General features: G+C 50.7%; 1 protein-coding gene across 1 annotated transcript in view; it reads right to left on the bottom strand.

Moving 5' to 3' along the window:
• GTF2I (general transcription factor IIi) overlaps positions 1-21,808 on the bottom strand; it is a 2,618,156-nt gene that overhangs the window by 1,332,887 nt on the left and 1,263,461 nt on the right. The window contains exon 21 of the mRNA XM_069614749.1: positions 17,874-17,981. Coding sequence (XP_069470850.1) covers positions 17,874-17,981 — 108 coding nt within the window. The remainder of the gene's footprint in view (positions 1-17,873; positions 17,982-21,808) is intronic.

Here is a 21,808-nt window from a genome sequence, read left to right as displayed (position 1 = left end):
GAAGTCCGACGGAACCTTGGGCATGAAGGAGGGCTTGCGTCCTCAGCCTCTACCCTCGTCTCATGGAATGTCAGATTATGGAGGTTTACATGAGAGGGCCTGGATCTCTCCCACTCGTCTTGCAGAGGTGATGGCCACAAGAAACGCCGTCTTCCATGATAGGAATTCAGCGGTGCCGAATGCAAAGGCTCGAATGAAGGACCCATGAGCCTGGTCAGCACCACGCTGAGCTCCCAAGCCGGGGCCTTGGCCTTCACCGGCGGGAACGAGCGGAACAGTCCTTTCATGAACTCCTTCACCAGGCGGTGAGACCACAGCGATGACCGCTCGGAGTTCTGGTGTAGCGGGAGATAGCCGCTAGGCGGATCTAGATGGAGGCATGCGCCAGCCCCGCCTTGGACAGCGACAGCAAGTACAGCAGCACTTGAGGGGCCATAATCCACAGAGGGTTGATCTTCTGTGCACGGCACCAGACAGAGAACCTCTTCCATTTATGCCCATAGCACTTGAGAGTCGAGGACGCCCTGGCCTTTGCAAGGATCTCCTTGCAGTCCGCCGGGCTAGCATAGCCTCCGAACTCTAGTGCTGCAGGTTCAGCGATCCCGGGTCATGATGTAGGATGGCGCCTCCTTCCCTGGTGAGAAGATCCGCGTCCGTCGGCAGTTTGACTGGGGGGTGGGGGGAGGGGAAGCCGACAAGTCCAGAAGGTCCGGGAACCATATCTGTCTCGGCCACGCTGGTGCGACAAGGATCATCCTGCACCGGGACCGTCTGAGTTGACTGATGAGTCGCAGAAGCAACGATGGTAACGCATACAGGAACAGGCCGTCCCAGGGGAAGGAGAATGCATTGCCCATGCTCCCCGGCTGGGGAAACCTGCTGGCAAACCTCTGGCACTTGATGTTCGTCGCTGTCGTGAATAGATCTATCTGGGGATTGCCCCATCGTCGGAATAGCAGATCCACTTGATCCTGCCGTGGTTCCCACTCTGTTACGCTCACCTGGCTCCCACAGAGGAGTCGATCTGGACTGGACTGCTGCGGTCGTCACCAATGTGACGCGTAGGGCCGAGATGACGGACTGGACTGGCCCACCTAGCTTAGTTTGCTTGGCCCGTAGGAATATTTTTCTGCAAGTGGAGAAAGGGAATTAACCACCCATGGAGTTGAGCGTAAATCCCCCCCACTCCGCTGTTCTCCCCACTGATCACCTTGGATGTTCCTTCTTATAGTCTCACCTGATGATTTGAAAAGATGAGCTCTCCATCCTGCATTGAGCGCAGGGGCGCATAGATAACCAGTTGCTTCACTGGCTCAAAGGAATTGGTGAGTTCCAGGACAATATCGACTCCGATATTCCCGGCAAGACGCCAAAGTATGTAGTTCTTAAGAGTTCAAATGCCTGACTTTCACTCTTGTCCGATTCCTTGCAGGTTGCAGCTTGACCCTACTGAAGAGTTCCTCGTGGCAACCGGTAATGTTCTGGTAAGGATTAGATTATCCAACACAGTTTGATAAAATAATATCCATATGTAACCTGTGGCTTTCTCCCTTATTCAGGCGCTGAGAGAAAGTATGAAGTCTCGGGGAATAATGCCTCCGGCGGTAAAATCAGGTAAGTCTTTTGTGGTGAGGAGGGTTCCCCTTGTTAGTCTCTTGTTTCACCTTGCTGTCCTTTTGTTTCCCCTTAGGGGCCCGGGTTCGGCTAGGATGCAGTGGAAGCTGCGCCGACCTGTGAAGAAGAATAGTACCCCCGGTGGTAAAATCAGGTAAGTCTATGGGGGGTATTCCTCTGTGTATTCCCTTGGCTCACCTTGCTGTTCTTATCTTCTCCTTAGGTGTCGGAGTGTGGTGGTAACATGCAGGAGGATGCGGTGAAATGTGAAGATGCTGCGAAGGCCGGTGAGTTCAGCGTGGCGCGGCAGCAGGCGAGGCGACGTGCATAAAATAACTTCTTTCTTCCAGCTCGAAGGCGCGATGGATCGGGAATTCACGTAAGGATCAAAGGTATTGCTCTTGTTCTAACCTTTTCTCCTTCTTTCTCCCTTTTTCTAGGAGCTCCAAACTCGAGGCGGGCGTGGCAGAAGACTGGATGCAGACTTGCAGGCACGGTGAGCATTACGCTGCTGGATGCAGAATAACGTGAAGCGTGTGCTGCCCTTCGGGCGTGGTTTAAATAGCCTCCAAAGTAGTCCCAGGTAAGTATTCCTCCCCAGCCCCACCAGAGTAAAAAAATAGTCCCTAGGTAAAATAGTCCCTTCCAAGCCTCGTTTGGCTTGGAGCTCTTGCAGCATGGTCTGCATCAGGTAAGTTTTAATCTATGAGCCTGGCGCCATAGGCGCCAGGACTGCACCCAAATAGCCCCTAGCGGGGGTTGTTGGGCTTGCTTGGGGTAACTTGATGCCTGCTTCCGGGGTTGCTGGACTTGGTCTGGGTCCCCGGGGGTAGGCATCATGACACTCGTGGCACGAGCGCAACTGCCTGCTGAACGAGTCGGCAATGGTGTTCTTTACTCCTGCCAGGTGGAAGGGTACCAGGAACATCCCCTGGGCAATGGCCCAGTGCCACAGGTCCTGCGCTTCCTTGGATAGGGCTGGGGATCTGGTGCCCCCCTGCTTCCGGATGCAGAACATTGTGGTGGTGTTGTCAGTGAAGACCATCACCACCTTGCCCTTGAGGGACGGAAGGAACGACCTAAAGGCCCAGAACACGGCTCAGAGCTCCAGGATGTTGATATGTAGTGATCTCTCCTCCAGGAGCCAAAGGCCTCTTGCGTGGAGATCTCCGGTGTGCGTTCCCCATCCTTCCAGGGAGGCGTCTGTCGTCAGAGTCTCCTGGTGTGTCGGGGTCTGGAAGTCCATACCCGCCGCTAGAGGCGCGCGGTTGCCCCAACACTGGATTGCTTGGCGGAACATCTCGTTAAGGGAGATCTTGTCTTCGAAACTGCCCGCTGCTTGCATCCAACGGGCGTCGAGGAATTCCTGCAGTGTTCGCATCCGCAACGTGCATAGGCGCTCGAGGTAGATGCACAATGACATCATGCCGAGTAGGGACTTGATGGACCTCACCCTGGCCATGTCCATGGTCAACAGCCGTTGTACCTTGCCCAGGATGGCCTTTGTTCTTTCCTCCGACGGCGAAACCAGTTGCGCCACGGTGTCGAGTCTGGTTCCCAGGAATAGAGCGTCTTGCGACGGTACCAAGAGGGATTTCGCGAAGTTGATCGAGAATCCCAGATCTGTGAGCTGTTGGACGGTCTTCATTGTGTGATCGATGGCGAGTTCCCTTGACTTTGCTTGGATGAGCCTCCCATCGTTCAGGTAGGGGTAGATGTGGATGTGGATCCCCTGCAGGCGCAGCCATGCCGCTACCGGTGCCAGGTCCTTGGTGAAACCTTCCTTCTTCTGCTCTTCGAGGCAAAGCTGGAAAAGCTTCGATGCACTGGCGACCATGGCGTGAAAGGAGCCAATTTCGTTGGGAGGGGGGGCCCGGGGCAGGGGGTGATGGGAGATCCGTCCCTTCGTCACCACCGTTGTCGACACCGTCGTCCGTCCCCCGCCGTCTCCGCCTCATCCCTCAGTGGAGGGGAAGGAGGTGAGGGCTGGAAAGGAGGGGGTAGAACAGGGGGGAGATGGATTCTCCTCCGCTTGTTCGGCGGGCTTCCTGACAGTCCAGGCGCCGCTGGATCGTCCGCTGGGGGTAAGGGCAAACTTTTCCTCATCTCCGTACACAGGGTCTGGATAGCCATCAAAATTGCTCCCGAGTGGTCTTGTGGCATAGGCATCGGTTGCGGCGCGAGCAATGGCTGGGGCGTGGGGTCCTCCGTATCCTTCACGGCCCGCTGCTCCACCATGGCTCTCTTCGTCTGGCTCATCGGGATCCCTCCCGTAGGACCGGGCTTCCTCGAACTTCTTGTCCAGGATCTTTTTGACGCCAGCCAGCTCATCTTCAGAGGTGGTAACTGTGTCCGTTATGGCTACCGTGCCCCCCCCTTTCTCCTCCCGGGGTGTCACAGGGGTCTTCGATAGGCTGAAAAGATTATTCCCTCTGAGGTGGCAGGGAAACTCTGGGCCCGGCAGTGGTCTCCACTGGGGTAGCCTCCACAGGCTTCGCCAGGGCCGCCACGACTCCTTCAATTGAGGCCTTAGCCGGGTGAATCAGGGCCTTTACAACCATGGGCGTGTCTGAGGCATTCACCTTAAGGGGGGAGAAGGGGTCACCGCCTCGCTCCCCCTTGGCTTTCTCCGTCAGGTTCTCCGACTTAATCTTCACCGAGCCAGAGTGTTGGCTCGTGGATGATGGTGTCAGTGACATCACGCCCTGCCTGGCAGCCAAAGAGCCCGAACCATCGGCTCTCCCGGTGCCCGCGGACTCGCAGTGCTTTACCTTTTGTAGGGCCCCTGTCGCCGGAGCGCCCTCAAAGGTCTTAGAAGACCGCTCGGACTACTACTTCTCACCTGCTGCTGGTCTCTTTTTCTCCAGCCAGTTGGGGAGTCGAACGCGACGATCCTTCATTGTCCATTCGGACATCTTCTTACAAAATACAGTCCTTCTCCACGTGCAATTTGTCTTTGTGAAGGCAGTAGAGGCACCGAGAGTGCTCATCTTCCTTGAAGACATTCTGCAATCTGCATGCAGGGCAGCTCCTGAGCAGCTTGGATCCAACAGGCGTCGTGTTTCCTTTGCCCTGGGCCATGTCCACGCGGGGTAGGCATCAAAGATCTTCCGGAATCCTCCAAGAAGTGAAAATTCAATGAAAATTTGCCCTTGAGGGGTGTAAAAGAATTCCGAAACGGGTCCCCGTTGATCGGAAGTAGAATCGGTGGAGCTTGAGGCTCGACTGACTGATAATAGAGTAAACTCTTCAAAAAAATGCAATACGCAGTAAAAGCTCGAGAGCTAAGCACGAGGACTCCCAATACTTGAACGTGCGGTAAAAAGCTGAAGATGGCTGCCAGAGGATGGGCTTAGGTAGAGGGCAGTCATTGGCTGTGGCCCGTATGACCCAGAGAGCAGTGATTGGTTATTAGTAGAAAGACAGTTCAGAAACGAAACAAACAGATTTTTTCTTTACCAAGGATTCCCTGCCTGACGGGGAATATTCATGAGCACGTGAAACCAGGCCAGACCCCATGCTGCAGAAAGTGGTCCACCGCCCGGCGGAGGGATAGGACCATCTCAGGCATAGGGAACACCCACTGAACCGTAGTGTCCCAATGCACCCCTGGAAAGACCAGCTCCTGAGATGGGCAAAACTGATTTCCTCTGGTTGAGGGAGAACACCATCTGATGGATATCTGACAATCTCTGGCAGGAGTGCGACAGCCCCTCGGGTGAACGTGCCACCCCTTTACCAGCCAGTCATCCAAGTAAAGATACAGATGATGGCCCTCCAAGCAGAGAAGGCCCCCACTGTGTTAATCAACTTTGTGAAGACACGAGGGGCTAAGTTCAGGCCTAAGGGCAGCTCCTTGTACTGAAAGTGGTACTACAATCTTGAACAGCAGAAACTTCTGATGCATTGGATAGATGGGTACATGCAGGTACGCATCCTTGAGGTCCAGGTAACACATCCAGTCCCCTGCACACAGACTCAGCTATGTGCGCAGGAGTTATCATCTTGAAGCGTTCCAGCGATAGACAGATTTAGAAATAACAGGTCAAGGACAATCCTCCGCCAGCCTGGTTGTTCTTGTGTACCGCAAAAATCCTGTAATAGTAACCAGAGCCCCTGTCTGAACCGGTTCTATCGCCTGCATCTCCAAGAGAGAGAAAGGACCTCCCGTAAAAGAGTTGGGGACCCAATCTGACGAAGTAGAGGAGAGGATGGCAGAGGCCAAGGAAGAGGAAGACTGAAGCCCTGGAGACTATGGATAGGATCCGCGGGTTTCTGAAAAGACACTTCCAGGAGTCCTGGAAAAGAGCCATATGGCCCGCCACAGGCGAGCTATGTTTCATGACCTTGTCATCACTGCTTTTTGGCATCGGAGACAGGGGTAGAGGAGGGTGAGCCGAAAAACCTGCGCAAAGTCCTCTGCTGCTTCCTTCTGTTGTCGCTGGGCAAACTGTCAAAGTCCTCTGTGTACCAGGGTCCCAAAATCCATTGAAGCACAGGGTTTGAACTCAATCCTACCGTTGTACTGAGGGAAGTATTTCGGTCCAGGTTTTGGTAAGATGTCCAAGGACTTGGCTGTTTGAGTTGAGGTTTTGTAAAGCTTACCTGATGCCCTGCGGGAGCGTCTTGCCTTCTGATGTGGAGTGTGTGTTCCAAACCACTCCTTCCGCACAGCTACACAGTGGGCGAATAGAAGCCCTGCAGACAGTGCAGTAGGGAGTAGTTGGATGAAATTCCCTCAGCAATGGGTGGTTAGGTTCCACTACTGGTGGTGCAGGGCCAAGATGTGGAATCTAGGGACAAGACCACGGGTAATTACTGAATGCTCTCGTCTATACCCCACTGCAGTTGCTCACACCTCCTCCCCTCTCCCCTATGCCCACTGGTTGTACTGGCTGGCAGGTAGGCTGGCTCACCTCTTGTTTTGCTGAACTGCACCCAAGTGTGCAAGGTAAGGCACCAGACCAGTTCCTACACTGGTGATGAGCGGTCCAGTCCTGCTGCGACTCGTGTGGTGCTGGGGAAAGATGCCCCTTCGGTCTCACTTCTTCTCTTGATCTTTAATGTCTCTTGCTTGTAATGCATGCACAGCGCAGCGCAGCGCTGCTTCCATGTCTCTTAAATGTCTCGTTTATTTGCTTGCAGGTGGACTTACTTGAAATGACAGGGAACTGAGCCCAGAGAACGGAAAATGTAAGGTAAGCAGGGAAGGCGATGTGGGCTAGCGGGATGTCCCCTGTACTGTCCGGTTTCCTCAGTGGGTTGTCCGTTTCTTCAGGGATGTGCTGGTGGAGCTCGAGGGAGGAGCGTGGCTGAAGCTGGAGGAAGGATTGGAAGTCCGGTGACAATGGGGGACAGGCGGAGCAGGAAATAACAGAAGTGGGAGCGGTAAGCGTTAAGCCGCTGTAACCGCAAAAACAACACTAAGCCCAGGGTGTGGTTTTATAGGCCCGGGTTGCACCCTGTGCGTCTAGACCGCGCAGCCTGCTAAAAGAATGGGGATGTCTGGGGGCCATATTGGGTTTTGGGTTGTGTCAGTAACTGGCGGCCATCTTGGTGCTGGCAGAGTGGTAGACTAGGGCAGAGGGAACCCCCAAGAACTCCACCAGGCCCTGAAGGCAGTCATGAGAGGCCTTAACGGATGCGGAGGGTTCCTCGCCCTGAGCGTCATCAACCCCACCCATTTTTTAAAATTATTTACAGATGGAGGGGTTAGGGGCTCTGGGACACAGGTGCCTGCAGGATCACCCCCCCCCCCTTTGCCCCCTGCAACTCCCCAGAGCCAAAGACAGGTCCAACGGCTGTTGAGGGGGAGGCTTTGGTGGTACAGGAGGAGGTGGAGTGGCCTGGATGACATCAGAGCCTGGACCAGGGTTGGGACTGGCACTGGAACCGGTAGCCAGAGGAGGGGGCCAGGGAGGCACCATTTGCGGGGTGACCTTCACAATATCCTTCAGGAGCACTTCATCTGAAGGGAACACATGAGTAAAAGGAAGCACTCAAAGAAGTGGTCCTCGCAAGTCACCGATCACCCAGGCTCCGGCTTACGAGGCGCAGGGCCTCCACTCCTGGTGAAAACACTGAGGCGCCTGGTGCGTGTAACTGTAAGGCTGTGATGGGTAGATGTATCCCTGAGGAGACCAGAAGCCTGTACAGTAGGATCCGCTGCCGCTTCCCAGGGCGAAAGCACTGGCGGGCCTTGAAATGGCTGCCGGCACGACAGGCCCCGCAATGGGGCTCTCTGCTATTTTGGAGCCTTGCGATAAGCCCTGGGCCGGAGGGCGTGAAGGCCCTGAGCCAAGAGAGGCCTCAGACCCGGGAGGATACAGCTTGGGTCTTTCACCCAAAGCAGAGGCATCGATATCAGAACATTCTGGTAGGTGCTGAACCCTCAGCTGGCGGGCCGGTTGTCAAAACACCCTTACTCATGACCTTGGAGCAAGCTGCGGTAGGTTGGACGCCCTCTGCACATGCGCCAGTAGCCGTGCTGGATGGAGACGAGGACAACCTCTTGGTTGTGGCACTCGACAATCTTGTACCCCTCAGGGCTGAAGAACATGATTGCCCTTCCGAGGACAGCCTGGTAGGGCTCCTGAGCCCCTCAGCTGGGGAGCCGGCAGCCTGGATGGCCTCAGGCCTGTCCCTGGAGCACCCGGAAGAGCCCCTGGGCCCCTCGATTAGGGAGCCGGTAGACAGAGGCTTCAGGCCTGTCAAAACCTGAATGTGAGGAACCCCTGTCCATGGGAACCCCGGGGAAGGAGTCGCTGTGCTGTGGAGCCATGCTGAACAGAGGGGCAACCTTGTTTTGACCAGAGGTCCTGGCAAAGTCCTTCAGGTGGGGAGGAGGAGAGGTGTGGAAGATCTCCCTCCACCGTGACAAACGCTTCTTCAATGCCCTGTGACCAAGAGCGATGTAAGCCGAACATGTGTCCCAGTGATGGTTGGGCCCCATACACTCAAGACAGCGTGTGTGAGGGTCTGCGGCCGGGATTGAGCGGTCGCATGAGGCACATCTCGCGAAGCCTCCTGCAGCCGACATGCGTAGGGGGAGGCAAGGCACCAAATGGAAGTTAAGTAAGATTGAAAAAAACAAACAGGGAGCAAGAAGAAAGCTAAAAAAGTCTCAGCACTGGCTGCCAGGTCCAACAACCTGGGACTGAGGTAAAGTACCAGAGGGCGGGGTGTTTGCACGTTTGCACACCAGCGCACTATACTAAAATTTAAAGGAGAAGCTCAATTTTTCAGTGCCAAAGGTTCCGGTACTGTCCCCATGTTGGGAGACGCCAACGAGGATGGAGGAAAGGAGATGTTACGTATGAGTACAGTATATGACATGCATTACTCACAGTAATTGCATTTCTGATGATTGTATCTGTTTAGATTCACATGCTGTGCATATAGTCCGACATCTAGTGGTAACCGCAGAGTATTGCATCTCGTCTTTCGAGGATCGAAAGGGGACGTCGGCATAGGCGTGTCTAACACTTTCCCTAACGTGATGTGTAGTGTACCCAGAAATCCTTACGCATCGAGGTCCTCCGATTGTAATTTTTCTGCCTCGAGGGAGCCTTATGACTATCGTGGGCGAGTACAGAAAGAGAAGTAGTAAGACAACTGTTTCTTCCACCCGAGCGGTGAGGAACGGTGGGCGCATGTTAATCTAAGCAGATACAATCATCAGAAATGCTATTACGGTGAGTAATGCATGTATTCTGATGCTTGTGAATCTGCTTAGAATCATATGCTGTGCATAGACTCGTGAGAGCAGTACCCAGAGTTGGAGGTGGGCTGCAAGAAGGAACAGTAGTGAAAAGATCTTCGTACTGCTTTGTCCCACCTGGGAATCAGATCCAGAATGAGTATCTAGGCAATAGTGTTTTGTAAAGGTGTGTACAGAACTCCAGGTTGGCGCTTTGCAAATGGATACGAAGGGAACATTCACAATGAATGCTATGGAAGCCCCCGTGCCCGGAGTAGTGTACTCTAGGCTTGAAGGGCAGTTCCCTCTTGGCAAGAGTGTAGCAGAGTGTGATGCAGTTGACAATCCATTTAGAGATGGCTGATTTAGAGACAAGGTCCCCTTCTCTACCAGCTACCACAAACGAAAAACGGGTTTGTTTTCCGAAGTGGTTTAGTTCTTTCCAGCTAGTACACGACTGCCATGCGGACATCCAATGTGTGTAGGCTTCTTTCCGCCATGTTGGTAGGGTTCTGGAAGAATGTAGGCAGTTCCATAGACTGGTTAACATGGAACTTTGAAATGATTTTAGGTGCAAACCTCGGGTGAGTGCACTGAACTACCTTATCTCTGAATTGTGACAAAAGGGTCTAGAATAGAAAGGGCTTGCAGTTCACTAACTCTTCGTATAGAGGTGACTGCCACTAGGAAGGCTCTCTTGTAAGCGAGTGCTTTAAAGCTTGCTTTGTGCATCGGTTCAAAGGGAGACCCCATAAGTCTGGTTAATGCCACATTTAGGTCCCATCCGGGAGCCGGGTTGGAAATGGGAGGATACATTCTCTTAACCCCTTTCATAAAAGCTTCAATTACTGGGATCTTCCACCATTACACTTTCTGCTGGGACGTAGTGTAGGCTGAAAGTGCAGCTAAGTGGACCTTTAGGGAATTGAATACTAGACCCGAGTCCAGCAGGTGAGTCAAGTATAACACAATATGTGTAGGAGAACATTCAATGGGATTTATGCCCTTGGGGTTACACCATATGACAAAGCGTTTCCATTTATTGGAGTAGCAATGTCTGGTGCTTGCTTCTCTAAGTATATCCATGCATCTCAGAGGAAGCTGGAGCTGTCTAAACTCTATGATTTCAGGAGCAGGCCGCTAAATTGAGAGTTTGCGGGCATGGTTGGAGAGGTTCCCCCCCTGTCTTGAGAGAATTTTTTGTTAAGGGCAATGCAGTTTCATCGGAGGAAAGACATTTTCATCAGATGGGAGAACCAGGGCTGGCATGCAGATAATGGGGCCACCAAAATCATGGCAACTGGTTCCTGGTGCATCTTGTGCACAATCTTGTTGAGTTGGGGGGAAAAGGGAAAACAAATCTCTGTGACTATGTTATCCAGAGACCGTTTCCCCCTGTATTGGTTCTGAGGGTACCTAGAGGCGTAATCTGGGCATTGTGATTTTTCCAGAGTTGCGAACAAGTCGATCTCTGGGAATCCCCATTCTTTGAAAATGTTGGAGACGATGTCTTCGTGTAGTCGCCATTCGTACTCCAAGGGCAGTAAAAAGTCTCGGATGAGCATGTCTGCCAGAAGATTGAGTTCCCCTGGAACTTGTCAGATATAGTTTGGACAGCCCTGGAGAATGAGTGCCCCCTTCCTTGTTCAGGTAGTACATGGCTGTACTGCTGTCCGTGAGGAACAGTACCGTCTTTCCCTGTAGCTGTGTCTGAAAAGCCTTCAGTGCTTTGAACACCGCAAGCAGCTCCAACAGGTTTATGTGGTTGGAAGCTACCACTGGGGGCCAAACCCTGTGAACAGTCTGTTGAGGAAGGTGAGCCCCCCACCCCGTGAGGTATGCGTCCGTCATGAGAGTGGCTTCTACTGCAGAGGTGGTGAAGGTTTTACCCTTCAGCAGTTTTTCCCTCAACCACCACCGCAGATAAAGAACGAGGGCTACCGAGACAACCACTAGATCGTCCTACAGTCCGCTGGACTGACACCATTGGCTGTTTAGCCACTCTTACATGGGGCGCATGCGGAAACGCGCGTGAGGAACAAAGTAAATGCAGGACACCATCATACCCAACAGTCGCATGGCCTTGTGTACCGTCACCTCGTGACCGGCTACATACGGAGGGATTTGAAACAGCATTTTTTGAACCCTCTCATAGGAGGGGAAGACAAGACAGTCTTCTGTTCGAATAAGAGCCCCTAGAAACTGCTTGACTTGGCTGGGGTCGAGGCTGGATTTCTTCTAGTTTATGGAGAAGCCCAGACCGAATAAAAAAGGTTTATCATTCTTTGAGTGTTTGCTAGGCATGTTTTGTAGCAGTCCCCTGTTATAAGCCAGTAGTCGAGGTAAGGATAAACAGATGGATTGCTTGCGCAGGTGAGCCACTGCCAGTACCTTTGTAAATACCCTTGAGGCTAAGGCGATGCCAAAGGGAAGGACTTTGAACTGATAGTGCTTGCCCTCTATCATGAACCTTAGGTACTTTCTGTGTGCCGGCAACATTGAAATATGAAAGAATGCATCTTTCATGTCCGATGTTGCTATGTAATCCCCTTAATGAGAAGAGGAATTACTTCTTGCAGAGTCACCATACAAAACTTTTGGGGTTTGACAAACTTGTTCGCTGGGCATAAGTCCAGAACAAGGCACATGGTTAGATCCTTTTTGGGTACAAGGAAGTACACTGAATAAATACCCTTGTTTACTTGTAGAACGGGGACGACTTCGATAGCGTCCTTTTCCTGCAGGATCTTGACCTCTTGTAGCGGGATCTTGAGTTGTTCTGGTGTCGGGCACCTGGATCTTGGAGGCCTGTACCAAGGTGGCCGCATGAACTCTATACAGTACACGTGGGTAACGGTCTTGAGCACCCACTGGTCTGATGTGATCCCCTCCCATGCATGCAGGAATGTTAATCGTCCCCCGACCGGGGAGGCATGGGAGAGGACCTGGATTTGAGAGTTTTTTCTGACCTGGGGCCGGGAAGTCTCTAGGGGTGGCATTACGACCCCTTCCAACTCCCCAATGTTGTTCTCTGGGAGGAGAAGTACTGGGGGTGTTAGAACCTTGTCCCGAAGACCAATGGTTTCCTGAGCCCTACTGGTTATGTGGGGAATGTTGATAGGAGTGCCCGCGAAAGGAGCGGCGAGAACTTCCCCCTCTTTGTTGAAAAGGTCTTTGAGTAATCGGATTCACAGATCTGAGAGTCTCGTGTTCCTTCTTGGCAGTCTCTAGCGCCTCATCAACCGCCTTTCCAAACAGATTGGAATCTTCCACAGGTTTGTTAATCAATGATGCTCGAGTCTCGGGTTTAAGCCCAGAGTTCCTCAACATGGCATGGAGTTTTAAAAGGGTACCTTGTGCCAGGGTACGACCAGCTGTTTCAGCAGCATCCAAGGTATTCTTGAGGATGTTGGGATTGACTTGTTGGCCCTTGTACACGATTGCTAATAGGCGGGAGCGCACTGGTTCTGCGACCTGCTGCAGGCCCTCCTGCAGTAGGTTCCACTTGACATCTGAATAACTTGCCAAGAGCGTGGTATTATTGGCTATGCGCGTGGAGTAAGCCGCAGCAGTGGTGATTCTTTTCCCCCAAGGTATACAACTTTTTACACTCTGTCTCGTGGCAATTCACCTGTAGACAAGGGGGCCCCCGCCCTCTTCCTTGTCCTTGTTACCACCAGAGAATCCGGTGTGGCATGACCCCTACTATATAGGGGATCAGTTGGGGAGGGACAAAAAAGCTTCTGTACCCTAGGATTAACAGCTCTGGTTTGAGAGGGTGTCAATAAATAGGGGGCAATGTGCCTTTTGATGCAATTAAGAAGGGTAATAGGTTGGCTAGCCGGAGGCTTTTCTTTTAAAATGTCCTCCACCAAGTCTACCACTGCCTCCTGTATGGCTATCTGGAGGTGCTCAGCCACCTTCCTGAGAATGGCATAAAACGCCATTTGGTTGTCCACAGGAGAGGCCCGACGCAGAGGAGATGAGGGACTGTCAAGGCAAATGGCATCTGGGTCCGGGGTAGGGGATAACCAAGGTAGGTTCTCATTAACTGGTTGGTCATCTCCCCAATCCGGGGTGTGATCATGAGGATCGTCGAAGGGATCATCCCCATGTGCATAAGGGTCAAGAGGAACCTCTTCAGGATCTGATAGGCCGAATACGACCTCACTGAGAGGGTCTCCGGTCCTCTGGTATTTAGTTATTGTAGGTACATCATAAGGAGTGAACCTCTCTGAAAAATCTACACATTTTTCTAGCCTGTTCATACCACCCTCAAATTTCTCCTTAGTCCACACAGATGACCCAAAGGTGTCTAAGGGGGGGGGGGAGGGGAAGGGTTCCTCTAGAGGATCCTGAAGCCTAGAACATCAAGATTTTTCACTGAGAGTCTTAGACAAAGTCTGGGGACTCTCTGTAAAGTCCTGCTGCGCTTTTCTGGCATTCTGGAGTCTCCTTCGACGTATTCTTGGGCCTATCCCTCCTTTCCGGGCATCCTGATGGGTCTTTCTACGTATATTTGTGTTTACTTGCCGCCGAGACAATCTTCGCGAGACTTTCACTGATGCTCAGCGTTACGGAAGGTGTTCAGGCTGGGAGGGTGGTTGCGTAGAAACTTTTGGCGCAACCAGAGCTTTTTTAAGTGTCTGCGTGCTCTTGGAAGGCACATCGATGGCTGTTAAGGAGAATTCTCCTTCTAGGGCTAATTTGCCTCACCAAGTGAGTCCCCCAGCAGCTTTGCTGGATTTCCGGAGTTTATTTTTCTACCTGGTAAGAGTGTACATTTTTTTTTTCACTCCTACATGTGTTTTGGCCTATGTGTTGTTACTCATTGTGTGATCTTGGGCACTGGAGCACACCACTCCAAGCGCCCCTGTTCTTGTATGGGTTACACCACACCTTTAGTGTAGTAACCCAGGGTTGTCTTTAAGACTTCCCCCCCTGACTCCATTTCGCTGGGGCGGACTACTGTCCCCCAGAGAAAGGTAAAGTTGCCATTTACTTTATATAGTCATTTTTTCCACAGACCCAGTACACCCCATCTTACATGGAGTACTGGAAAGGGCTAATCTGTACCCCCTTGCTGCGTGATTGACAGCCAGGCTGTGTGAATGGGGGTTTTGCGCATAAAAGGCAGGTCTCTTAGGCTAGAAGTCAGAGTGTCGCCTCTGGAACTACAAGGAACCGAAGAGAAGCGGAGAGGACGACGGCTGATGCAACTACCCCGTCCCGGTGAAGCCCTGCTGCAGTCCTGAGCTATCTACCCTTCGACGACTAAGAAGATCCAGTCCGGAGTCTTCTTCCCTTGAGCCTGGTGGGGATAACCAGCTCATCTTCTTCAGCCAGAGATCTTCGCCGCACACTTCTTCCCTTGAGCCTGGTGGGGATAACCAGCTCATCTTCTTCAGCCAGGTCAAAATCGCTGCACACTGCTGTAGTTGTCCGGATAGCCACCTGCTGAGCCTCTCCTGTTTTTAAGGAGCACACCTTTTCGTTGTCGCGGTTGCCAGCTTCATCCCTGTGTGGTGCAGACCCCCTTCAGACGTCCTTCACAACGAAGCTCCAGGAATCGTGGGTCTGCGGGAAACCAACAGAAACAACTGCCAGGGCTCCAGCTGCATCGTGGAAATAAGGTACTGTGTTCTACTCGAGGAAACTGGGTGAACCCCTTTTCTTCATCTTCAAGGCTCGTTCTTGTCTTCCCTTCTTCTTATAACTTCTGCTTCCGAACATTGACAATATTCAAGTACTCTTGGGCTATACGGAATCGTAAACTGTAAACGGTGTGATCTTCGGCACAGGCCTCCGGTGTCATCTAAACCTGACTCCTTGACTTTTGAACTCCTGTTTGAGTGTTTCTCGATACGGTCTGCTAAACCTAAATATTGCCTGTGATTTTTGCCTCCAACTCCCTCTGGGTATCTCAGGTGCTAAGTGTGTTTTTGCCCCCGGTATCATTTCATGTCACAGATACGCATTTATTTAGTAGACCGAACTGTCAAAAAGTGATCGCAACCGTATCCGCGGTATCGTGTTTTGTCCATAACACCGGTTCATTCAAACAAAGAGTACTTACCTTGAGACTTACTGTACAAAGTGAATTGGTTAGTTGTAGTATATTTAACGTGTGGTTTTGTTTAAAGTTTAATAGAGGTTTTGTGTTTATAACTGATGGTTTAAAAATAAAAGTACTTATATTTTTTACCTGAAACCTTGAGTCAGTGTTTGCTTGAGTCACAGTAATTGTGGTCCCTTTGTGTAATCTCTGCTATGCTCATATACTCTTGAGATAAGCCTGGCTGCTCTGCTACTGCTAGCACTATAACTTAGTAGTACAGGCTTGTACCAAAGGTAAAACTTGTATTGCCACCTGTAGTCTTAATTGTGTGTAATGGTCCCTAAGGGCACTGCACAGGATTCTGCCTAACACTGGCCTTGAGGGATTTGGTGCTCGTGCCCTAATTTACAGAGTAACCCGACACATGCAGCTGGTGCGGATGCGGGGAGGGCTGCCGATCCTGCGAATCGGCAGGTGTCGTTGAGGTACCCGACGCACCCATTGGCGCATTGGACCGCTTCAACTGAGAGGCCGCGGCGGTCCCATGGATTGTGTATTTAGTCCCATGTGCATCCTCATCACCGGGCTGTATCTTCCCCAAAGCAGGACTTGCGCCATGCCTAAAGGGGCTGGGGACGGACGTCTTGGAGCGAGTCTACTCCGTTGTAAGGTCAATGGTGTCCGTGTCGGAGCCATGGGCCTCATCTACTCTCGGCCTGCGACATCACCCACCGTTTCACACAACGCTCCTTTATGGTCTTAGGACGTAGGAACTTACAATGCCGACAGGACGCCCCGACGTGATTGAGGGGGAGACACTTATTGCACCGAGGGTGCTTGTCTTTCCACGGAAATGTTCCCTTACATGAAGGGCAAAATTTAAAGGCAGTCCTGTCCATAGCACAGGTAAACTAAAGCGACGACAATACCAAAGGGCAACGAGAGGGGAGAAGGAAATAAATTATTAAAAAGAAAGGAAACCCCAGGTCCACACTCTCCCTACTGTGTAGGCCAGCCAGGAAGGCCCACCACGCGGTCAACAGCGTTGACCGGAACGCCAGCCATCGAAGTCTGTTGTTCTGTCTTCGGCAGCAGCGGTTCAGCAATCGTCGAAAAGGGGATGAATATTCTATAAACGACCAAAAGGTCGGGATTTTAACAAATTTGCAATTTAGGCGAGAGCTCTGCATAAAGCAACCAGCTAGCTGGGCCAATAAAAAAACAATCTGAAGGACCTTGACTCGTGAGGATTTCTGGGTACACTACACGTCACGTTAGGGATAGTGTTACAGACACGCCTATGCCGACATCCCCTTTTGATCCTCGAAAGACAAGATGCAAAACTCTGCGGTTACCACTAGATGTCGGACTATGTGCACAGCATGTGATTCTAAGCAGATTCACAAGCATCAGAAATTCATATATTCGCCACCCTTTGCAAACAGTCAAACCATGCTAAAAAGGGGACCGTCAGCAGTGATGCAATAAAGGGTCCCTGGCACAGGTAGTGGAAATATATGAAGTGGATCCAGCATAGGGACTATTGCGAGTGTAATCTTCAAAGGACCAGACACCATAGATACAGGCACCATATGGCCTACTCCAAGAAGGGGAGCAGATGGTCCAATGCAGGAAACTTAATAGTAGAACACAGGCTGAACCAATGAGGTGCACAGTGGTGAGATTAACCTGTCTCCACGGTCTAATTAAGGAACAAAAGACATGGAAGGCACAGATGGACAGTCAGGAACAGTGAGGCCTGTCGGAAAAGACTTAACATAACATCTCAAAAAGCTTCTTGCTGCCCCAGAGTAGACCTTGCAGTGGGCAATATTGGACTTTTGCGTATATTAACCCTAGGGGAAAAACCCACGGAAAGAGGAATCTTAGAATTATGGAATGAACAAGGGCTTCAACACCTCAGTATATGCATGTGTCCCTCTCCCACATAAAGGTGCAACTGCGGTCAGCTGGAGTCAGAGTAATCATGTGGTACTTTCTGGTGGCTATCAAAGGATTTCGGACCAGAGTACACCTGGAGTTACATTTCAAGAGATGGGAATCCGTGGGAGGAAGACACCAATTCGAAATCTTCTGCGTTATCAGTTTAACCTCACTTAAATCAAACATCACAGTCATCTAGCACTGGAAACACAACCATCACACATTCACATAGATGTGTGTCCTGTATAAGTGAATGGCAACTCGGTTTTGTTGAGAGATTGGAGCTTAAAGATAATGATTCTTCTCACATTTCTTTACAGCAACCCCCCCCCCCCCATACCATTTCCCTATCCTCCCTATACAATATTGCCTTAACCCAAAATAAATATACTTTTCAGCAGCAAAAATTGGATAGTAAAACCGGTAAATAAAGTTTTGACAAGTCAAATTAAGGTGAAAGGACAGTCTATCCTTCCGAGCACATACACAATTGAACTGGTCACACAAAAAAGAAAACAGCTGCTCAAAGGTTTCATTTCAGATTAAGCATTCACATACCTGCTTTTGGAGAAGAAAACATCTGCTCCTGGTTGCTGCTGACCCGGAGAGGTTTCGGGGTAAAGGTGTTCCCAATATGTTGTGACAGAGAGGAAGGAATTGGGGGACCTGTAAAGAAAAGAAAAAAGCTGAAGATACACTTTGGAAAAGATACTCATGACACTCATAGTTCCTTAATCAGACACACAATTCAATTTTCTGAAAAGACAAGCACAGAAATTCTGCAGTAAGAGAAGGATGTTGTGTTAAGGACCTCAAGGTGACTTAAATGTTGTACTGTTCAGTCAACTACTTTTGTTTGTCCTTTTTGTAAATCAATGTGACCTTGTCTTGCCCTCTTCATTCCCTCCACCACGAATGTGGAGAGATGTATGCATCATTTTGTGAGTAAGCATTCAAAGAGTAAAGATAAAGCACAGTGCGGTTGGAGGACACATTTCAGACCTATGGACATCTGTCCGAAAAAAACAACAATGATGACTTTGCTCTGGCAGTGTGCGCATGATGTTATGATGGACTGGAGTTGTCCACAGTTCATATGAACATGAATCTAGCTAGCGGTGCCACAGCTGATTTATGGGGGGCTGTTAAATGACCCCTCTCTCAGCGCTAACAGAGGCAGGCGGGGCCCTTCCCAAACAGGTGTCCAGTAGCCACCGGCAGGGTCCCTTAAAGGGAACCAATATGCTCGCTAGACATCTCTCACTTGTCTTCCCAAGTCCCCAGTTGCAGCCACTAGAAACGGTGACAGTGACCATTGTGAGTGTGTGCGTGTGGTCCATCATTCGTTCAAAAGGGGGGGGGGCCCTGTGCAACCCAGTCTACTCTGAGGGTTCAAACTCTGCTCCATCACACTTTAATCTAACCAGGCTCAAACTTGCAGCCTGGGCTGAGGATGGTGGTAGCCTACAGCCCTGGCATTGCCCATGGGTTATCTCCAGGCAAAGTGACCAATAGGTATGGCCAGATCAAGGAGCCTGCCGGGCCAGGACATGGGCAAATTACTTTCCACAGGAAGAACGGACGGTGGTCAAGTCTGGTTGACAAAGCCAGACTCTCACAGACCATCAACAGGAGCTCCAAGGCCAGTTTGGTGACATGTTGGGGCTGGGTGCCTGGCCAAAATCCATGCCTTGGGCAAAGATGCCACTGCCTATGACCATTGAGCAGGAACAAAGAGCCACTGCCAGTGGTCCTTTTGGAGTGCTGGAAAGGGTGTTGGTAGAGGGGGGTGGGGGGAGAATCGGGGTGGAGGCACAGCAAACCATGTGGGCCAAGCCAATTGCTGAAGTAAATGCCCCAGGAACAGCCGATGGGTGACCACAACCAGCTGGCACATTAAGCAGGGTCAAACTGAGCCACCCAATGAACCCCACTTGCCAAGACCATACTCTACTCTACTTTGACCGCAGGCCTCCATGTCCTAGATTCCCCAAAGTAAAAGTAACCCGTAGCAGTCACCAGTGATTGTTAATGGCCACTACTGACCCCACCAAAATGGTACTATTGACCCCAATGAAGGCAGTTATGTGACTCACAAGGGGACCAGAGCTACCTCCCTGGCCAATGGTCCGTAGGATGACAAACTTTTGGTTTCATATTTTAAGGGCATTTTGTACCCCTCTGCCCCAACCAATCACCCTCCCTGAGGTCAGGCTACTATACGCCCCTTTTTATAAGTGTTGAAGCATGGGGTCCACATAGACCCTCAGACAAATTCTGTGGACTACAAACTGCCTGCTCAAAAAAGAAAACACAATTTCTTTCATGAGCTAAACTGGTCACCCCTTACTGTGTCAATGGGCCTGGTCTCACATGGAAGTTGTACTGTATACCCACACTCAAGTAGGGTCAGCAGAATGGCGGCAGATCGCACAGACCAACCGCATTTTTGCAACCATTATTTAAATTAAGCCACTGGACAGAACAGTACCAAACAAAGGGGGTCACAGGATCAGACTAAACGAGAGGGTCTTACTAAAGTGTAGGCAATCTATCCAGCGTTTCTGGTTGTAGCTGAAGGTAAACTGATCTAAGGGAAATTACTGGACAAAGCTACATTTTGAAGCCTGCATCTTTTAATCCTGATCCCGATTGACTTAACTGCAAAAAATCTTTTGCAAAAAAATAAAATCCGAACTGAATCGATATTTTTGGTAAGCATTTCTTAAAGATTTGAACGGTGCAAATGTGTAAGCTGCCCAAAACGGGGTCTTCAATTGAATCTTCATACGCAGAATCCTCATCAGATAGATATCCATTCCACCATCATCTGCTCAGAAAACTTTGACAGGGGATGTAGTGCACCTCGACTCGGGACGTTGTAAATACACAGCGTCACTATGCCCCTTTACCTCAGTATCCCCCCTCCCATCACCCGCCGAGCTCAGACGCTGCAAAGGGAGACTAGACAATCTGGCTAAAACAGCTGCAACCGATAGGAAAAGAAAACCCAACGTGTTTTTTTTCCGCCATGAGGAATGGGACTGCAAAAAGAATGCAGCACCCAACAAAAGTGAAAAGTAGACCTCAAAATAAGAGCCCACCTCTTTCGCCCAATAGAGAAGTAGTCATTGGCGGCAGGCACTTTCATAGCAGAGTTGGATGGAAGGGGAGATGAGGAATCTGCGGGAGAAGAATCCATAGAAAGATAATTACGGTAAGTAGTTTCTCCTTCAATGGATGGCTTTTCTCCTGCAGTTTCCTCATCTTGATAGACTCCAAAAGCATTTAGGATCACAGAGGAGGGCAGAAAGCGTTAAACAAGTAGATTTTGCAGAAATGCTCCATTAGGGAGAATTCTCAATAAATGGCCGATTCCCCATACCTAATGAGTCCCTCAGCAGCTTTGCTGGATTTCTAGGGTTTATTTTTTCACCTGGTAAAAGTGTGAGCCTTTTTCCCCACTCTTACATCTGTTTTGCTGTGTGTACGTTCACTTTTTGTGTGATCTTAGGCACTGGAGCCTCACCTACTCCACATGCACCACTTTTTGTGTGTTACACAGCACCTTCAGTGCAGTGACACAGGGTTGTCTTTGAGATTTCCCCCTGACTCTTTTTCGGGGGCCGACTACTGTCCCCCAGAAACAGGTAAAGTTGCCATTAACTTTATATAGTCACTTTACATTACAGACCCAGTACACCCCATCTTACATGGAGTACTGGAAAGGGTTAACTCTTATCCCTTTTTGTCTGTGCCTCTTGGAGCCTTGTTTCTCTCCCTTAACTTAAGACTTGGCTGGTGTTAGTGGCATCTACCCGAACTTTTCTGACGCGATTATATTATATAAACGTGGTATTGTTTTAGGCTATTAAAGTAGCCTCGAACATAAACCCGCTTGACCAAATACATTTTATTTTGGTTCCGGCTGGGTTTATTCACCATTTCTTTTTGTTAAAGTCTTTCTCGTGTTTTACTCTGCGTGCCAAACCGGGGAAGATTCCTTTGTTCGCCGTCTTTTCGCTGGCTTCTGCATAGAAGCCCTCCTTAAGGCGCCTGATAGTCTAGAGGGTCAGGATGTGAGGGAGGGATCTTCGGACCCCTGCCATGGGTTGCCTTAGCAACCCAAGTCGCACTCTTGTCTGATTGGCGAAGGGGACTGGCCTTGCCAGGCCAGCCACCCTGCTGTGTGATTGACAGCCAGGCTGTATGAATGGGGGAAAACTGCATAAAAAGCAGGTCTCTAGGAATGGAAGAGCAGAGTCACCACTGGAACGAAAGAACCAATGAGGAACTGGAAGAAGAGGAACCCTACCACAACTGAACTGCCCAGTGAAGCCGTGCTGCAGGTCTGAATCTCCAAATCCGACGACAGATGATCCTCTAGTAAACTTCTTCCCTTGAGCTGGTGGGACCAACCAGTTTGCCCAAACTGCAAGCCAGGACCCCTTCTCTGGTCGAATTCGCTGTACAGAGCTACAGTGGGCCGGATA

This window comes from Ambystoma mexicanum, chromosome 9 (genome assembly GCF_040938575.1).
Source record: "Ambystoma mexicanum isolate Mex_15411 chromosome 9, UKY_AmexF1_1, whole genome shotgun sequence".
Classification (NCBI taxonomy): Eukaryota; Metazoa; Chordata; class Amphibia; order Caudata; family Ambystomatidae; genus Ambystoma; species Ambystoma mexicanum.
Note: the sequence above shows the minus strand (reverse complement) of the source record. Positions and strands in the feature narration are given on the sequence as shown.